The sequence below is a fragment of the Uranotaenia lowii genome, chromosome 2 (genome assembly GCF_029784155.1).
Source record: "Uranotaenia lowii strain MFRU-FL chromosome 2, ASM2978415v1, whole genome shotgun sequence".
NCBI lineage: Eukaryota > Metazoa > Arthropoda > Insecta > Diptera > Culicidae > Uranotaenia > Uranotaenia lowii.
The window spans coordinates 22,857,423-22,863,912 of record NC_073692.1 but is presented as its reverse complement, the minus strand read 5'-3'; the positions used below and the strand labels follow the sequence as shown (position 1 = coordinate 22,863,912).

Genomic DNA, 6,490 nt, shown 5'->3' with positions numbered 1-6,490 from the left:
AGTAAAACGCGACTTTTGGTTGCTTGGGTATGCATTGGGCTCGAGTTTTTATGCCAGTAGTCGGTAAAGCAATCATAACATCTTTGACCCTGTAAACTTTTCAGTTCATTTCAGTCATATAAGAAGCTCCGATCGACATTGAAATTGGAAACCTCTTCTTTGGGTGTACATAATGGATGAAAAAATAAATAAGAGTAATATTTATTCTCTCCGGATTACTACCTACAATTTGCAATTGTGTATAATTTAAATTTTTTTTTTTTGAAAAATTGAAAAAAAAAACAGTCATAATCGGCGTTATTGAAAAAGTGAAAACCTGTAGGTAATATTTAAGTATTCATTTAGAAATGTCGAATTCAAGAAAAAAATCAGCTTCGCAGTTTTGAGTTCAATGTTGATAACATCAATAAATTTTGAACCTCCAATTCCGATTTACAAGTTCGATTCGAAATATATGAATCAGTTTGTAGATATCAATTTCATATTCGACATTCTTATTTTCAGGATCTTTTTATCATTTTTGTCATTTATGTAGTACCGCCCGATTTAGACTTTTTTCGATTTTTTCAATCTTTGATGATAGATCAAAAGACGTTCAAATGGATTTTTTTTGATATTTTTTTTTTTTTTAATTTGTTGATTCTATATAGTTATCTGTTAAGCAGTACTTTTCAGTGTTAATGAATAAAAAAACGGAGGCAACGGAAGTTAAAAACTATATTAATGGTGAAAAAGCATGCCAACTTCTTTCATGACAAATTGTGGTTTTATAGAAATTTTACCCATTTGTGTCATTCTTATCTTTTATGGCACTTACTGATTCTTGATCGGTTCAGACATTCGCATTGAAAAGTGGTCTCAAATCGAATTCTTTTTCACGTGATTGTAGGATTTCTATTGCTTATTCAAAATTAAAATTCTGCATTTTCACTTGGTGTCCGATTTACATTCACAATCCAGGAGTAAATCATAAATATAATTTAAATTTTATGTTTCTTTAAAAACAATTTTAAGAAAAATTCGAATGTTGAGCTTCAAAACAAGTCAAGAAGATTTGATTATAAGATAGACATTAAAATCAGATTTCGATAGAGAAATCAATGGATCTCTTATTATGATTTCAGATCTAAAATCTCCTTAAAATTTCTTTATTTTTCACAAATTTGCATGAAATTGTTTCCAAGTAAGTTTTTTTTCAATAATGTTTGGTTTTTAACTAATAATAAGATAGCGACATCCAAATTATAAAGTCCACATAGAAGTGTGGTCAGTGATAGAAGGTTCACATAGTCTGTCGATTCTGCTTCGTCTGGTGAGGTATGTAGCGCACTCTGGTGGCGACTAGATGATTTATCATCATTCATGTAGTTCGTGCTTACGGGCGTAATGGAAATTATGCGCCATGCTTTTTTGCTTTTCCTATTTTAACTGTAGAAGAGCAGGAAAACCCGAAAAACCCAGGTGCTCGACAAAGCATATTTTCTTATTCGATATTTGAGTTAAAAGACAATATATACTGAGGTTTCGCGCACGTAGCTTTGGGGTTTGCAATTTTTGCAATTTGAACAGATCAGGTGCCACACATTTCCGCTGATCAAATCTGTACATTTTCCAGACATGTGCTTGAAAAAAGGTCGAAAATTTGACAAAAAATACACGCAAGCAGTTTTGTGAGCCTGAGACATGCTGTTTTTATATTTTCGCATATCCAGCTTCCAGGCTTATCAATTTTGGTTCTCAAATCACGAACCGAAATGAGGAATAGATCAACAGAAAATCATGTATGAAACAAAAATGATCAAGAAATAATTCCTTTTTTTCCTGAAAACTAGACTAAATTACTAAACTAACTGACAAAATATTATAAGCTGTCATCTATATGTAAACCTTAAATATTTTGGAAACAAAAAGTGGTTTTACTACTCTGAAAAAGTTCTCATTTTCTGAGCACTTTCAACGTGCTCAACACTCTCAACGTTTATCCACAATCCTCCTTGGAATCCGGTCAGGATATTCACAGGATTAAATTGTGGCGGAACTGAAGTTTTCGGGGACAACATGAAGCGGAAGTTTTTCAGCAGGTACGCCATCCCCAATCGAATCTGCATCATTCCGAAGCGCATGCCGATGCAGTTGCGGGCGCCATATCCGAACGGCATAAACTGCAGCGGATGCCAGGAAGCCATCGTTTCTGGGGTAAACCTGTCCGGGTCGAATCTTTCCGGTTCCGGATAATTAGCTGGATCGTTGTGGAAGGCGTGAAATGGCAGCATCACTCGAGTTCCTTTTTCGATGGTCACGTTCATTTCTGGCACGTGGTAATCCTTGGTAACTACCCTTGTCGAAATTGATGCCGGAGGATAGAGGCGCATACTTTCTGAAAAAAAAAAATGAATGTTAAAATCTTAAAAGATATCAGAACTATTTGAACTACCATTGATACAGTTTTCAAGATATTTCATTTCATGAATAGCTTCGTAGGTGAATGATGAACCATGCTTGGCCAAGACTTGTTCAATCTCGAGCCGAGCTTTCTCTTGCAATTCTGGATTACGAGCAAGCTCGTACATACAAAATGACATGGCTGTGGAGGATGTTTCGAATGCAGCTAAGAAAAATACAAAGCATTGGGCAACAATTTCATGAAATTGCCATCCCCCCAAATCATTAGCCTCTCCAGAAGAAGTTTCATCCTTCTGCATTCTGATCAAAATATCCAAGAAATCTCCTCGTCTCACATTGTTGGCCTTTCGGTGATTGATGGTTTCTCTAACTGTATCGAAGAAAAATTTCTCTACTTCGTCATCAATGACCTTAATCCCTAAAGCTATCCCCAGCCTCGGGAACGTGTTGCAGAAATCACGTAAAAATTTAGTTTTCGCAGACTGTTCCGTTGCCACCCGTCCCATTTCTCTAAAAATGGCTTTGGGATTTTCCAAGCTGTCGCAATTTAGTCCAAACGCACAACTACCAATCACGTCTGTAGTAAATCTGGCAAATATGTCCTTCATCTCGATTTCATCCCCATGATCCAGTTCAAACTGTACCTGCTTCCACAGTCGCTTGGCAACGTCCTTCATCGTTGGATACATCAGTCTTATTTTTCCAGAAGTAAACGCTGGCGTTAGTTTGCTGCGAACATTTTTCCACCGAGTACCTTCGAGGGTGATCAAATGTGCTCCAATTGGATTAGCTTTATCGTTGTTGTAGATTCCGCGGTCATGGAAATATTCGAAATCCTTCAGTAACACATCCTTCATCATGTCCAAATCGGCGATGAGAACTACTGGTTTGAGGAACGAGTAAAGGCCGATAAACTTTACACCCGGAGCTTTGTGGCGGTTGTAAAATTCCGTTAGCGACAAGAACATTGGCTTTTGCTGGAGTTCTCGCAAATTTCCGAATGGAAAAGTTGGAGGGGCGTGTGGGACATTCCGACGGCTCCAATAGCTATAACAGCTTTGTATCCAGCAATACAATGCCAGTAGAAGGACCAGTAAAAAGTAGATGAACATTGCTGAAGGATGTGATGTGACCTATGTGAGATCTCTAGAAGCACTGAACATTTGCCAGTGCTGGGCTTCGAAAGATGAGTCCTCCCGTGAACCTGTTATCTCAGGTCGAACCTGCGATTTTTTGTACTGATAATTTCTAGCATTGATGACGCGTGGATTACTTTCGGCTCATTTAGATAATAGACAGACTAGTCTCGAATCGACCTCAAGTCGGTGGAAGGGTTCAAGAAAAAGTTAAACTTATTAGATTATTTAACCCTAAAAGTTAAACGTTAAACCAGGCATGTCAAACTCGTTTAAGTGTGCGGGCCGCATTAAAAATCTTTCATTTCCAAAAATAATATTATTTCCTCTCGTAGCAAAAAAAAATCTTTTTAATATTTTGTGGCAGGAAAGCCAGCGTACTTCTGTGTAGTAGGGAATTTTGTGATAATTTAAGACGGAGCTACGCGGGCCGCATTGACCAAGGCCGCGGGCCGCATGCGGCCCGTTAACCCCCAGTTTGACAAGCATGCGTTAAACCTTAGACAAGCATGTCGCTTTTATGTGGATTGCGACCATGAATATCGATAGAACAATTGCATCATGATAAAAAATGTGTTAGCCTTTATATTTTTTTAACATAACTTCAGGCGTTTTTGCACATGTGTCAAAATCTGTGTCTGTATTGCTGAGTCAAGAGTCCAAATTATTAACAGTTTACATACGAAAGAATATTGAAAATTTTGGTTCATAGAGAAACTAATTGGCCTTGCAAAAACGTCCGATTACCAAGCTTGAAAAAGCGTCCGATTAGGGAACGAATTTTGAACTTCTTTTTGTTATTTTGCTATGTTTAATCAACATTCATGAACGATTTAACAAAGTTATGATGTTTGTCAAAACTATATGTATATTAGGGTGTCCCAAAATTGCATAACTTCTGGGAATCTGGGGGCTCACCCTCCAAATGGTAGATTAGAATATGCACAACAAACTTTTGTATGGGGCCGACTTCAAAAAATCATGTTTAGAGGTTCCGCAAGCGCGATCTTTGAAAAAAGTTCACTTTCAAAAGATTTGATTTTAAATAAATTAAAGGTCTAAAAATTTTCATAAAATTTATATTTTTTATATTTTTTAAATTTTGTTTGAGTTAAATACTACACGTAAAAATTGAAAAATAAACCAAATTTGTATCAAAATTTAAAACTAGCAGGCTATTTCCTAAAAAAAAAAATTTTTTGGTCCAAAAATTTTGGATTCAACTGAGCAAAATGTGTACCAAGCGTGAAATATTTTTGATACCAATGCCATCAAAAGATGCGGACTTTTGTGCATTTAAACTTTGCTGAACAAAATATGTTGTTTGTATCATCGTGTGAAGAGCTATGCACGGTTTAATCCTTAACAAAAATCACAATGTAGGATACTTTTTATATAATTTATCAAATTTGTCTTAATAAATACCTACTTAAAAATCAAAATACTTGCAAAAAAAGACTTATATGGTTTAAGGGAGTCATCAGAAGGCCATATGCCAAATTTGAGCGGAATCGGACAACAGGAAGGGGTTGCACTGAATCTTAAGTGTGAAAGAGATTCTGAGACATAGTGTTCTAAAGAAGCATAAAAAACTGGTTTTTCATCATACATTGTTTTCTTTACCAATCGATTGCTTGATTATGTAAATTTTATTAAAATTTCATTTAAGACTAACATTTCACTTGAAGACTGCAACTCGATTGGACTTAAAACAAAAAAGTTATGGCTGTTCAAAGTTTGTATTTTTTTGGCAAATTGTCCTGTAAAACGCAATGAGTAAAATGTACTCATTGTTTGTTAAACGACAATTTGCCGCAAAAAATGCAATCTTTGAACAGCCATAACTTTTTTGTTTTAAGTCCAATCGGGTTGCAGTCTTCAGGTGAAATGTTAGTCTTAAATGAAATTTTAATAAAATTTACATAATCGATTGGTAAAGAAAAAAATGTATGATGAAAAACCAGTTTTTTTATGCTTCTTTAGAACACTATGTCTCAGAATTTCTTTCACACTTAAGATTCAGTGCAACCCCTTCCTGTTGTCCGATTCCGCTCAAATTTGGCATATGGCCTTCTGATGACTCCCTTAAACCATATAAGTCTTTTTTTTGCAAGTATTTTGATTTTCAAGTAGGTATTTATTAAGACAAATTTAATAAATTATATAAAAAATATCCTACATTGTGATTTTTGTTAAGGATTAAACCGTGCATAGCTCTTCACACGATGATACAAACAACATATTTTGTTCAGCAAAGTTTAAATGCACAAAAGTCCGCATCTTTTGATGGCATTGGTATCAAAAATATTTTACGCTTGGTACACATTTTGCTCAGTTGAATCCAAAATTTTTGGACCAAAAAATTTTTTTTTCTAGGAAATAGCCTGCTAGTTTTACATTTTGATTCAAATTTGGTTTATTTTTCAATTTTTACGTGTAGTATTTAACTCAAACAAAATTTAAAAAATATAAAAAATATAAATTTTATGAAAATTTTTGGACCCAGAATTTATTTAAAATCAAATCTTTTGAAAGTGGACTTTTTTCAAAGATCGCGCTTGTGGAACCTCTAAACATGATTTTTTGAAGTCGGCCCCATACAAAAGTTTGTTGTGTATATCCTAATCTACCATTTGGAGGGTGAGCTCCCAGATTCCCAGAAGTTATGCAATTTTGGGACACCCTAATGTATATATAGGTCCTGTTAAAGCAAAAAATATTAGGTATTGTTATTTCAAAAAGCTTTCGAACTCTTCTAAAATCGAATGTTGTCAACGATTAAGTAATTTATGTGATTTTTTAATATGTTTTGTCATTATTTATCAAATTCCGGTTTTCGTTCCGGTAATCTACAAATATTTGGATTAATTAAACATGCGATTATACCTTTTTCGCCTAAAAGATTGTTCAATAATATTTCAGTTAAACCAGTAAAATCTTGGACTTTTCTC

At 34.8% G+C, this 6,490-nt stretch overlaps 1 protein-coding gene across 1 annotated transcript; it reads right to left on the bottom strand.

Annotated features, from left to right (window-relative positions):
- Positions 1 to 1,919: 1,919 nt before the first annotated feature.
- Positions 1,920 to 3,541, bottom strand: LOC129741154 (probable cytochrome P450 6a13). The gene is made up of 2 exons (XM_055732861.1): positions 2,435 to 3,541; positions 1,920 to 2,377 (listed from the first exon to the last, which is right to left on the bottom strand). Exons 1-2 carry the CDS (start codon positions 3,513 to 3,515, stop codon positions 1,920 to 1,922), a joined length of 1,539 nt encoding a protein of 512 aa, XP_055588836.1. The 5' UTR covers positions 3,516 to 3,541.
- Positions 3,542 to 6,490: the final 2,949 nt, after the last annotated feature.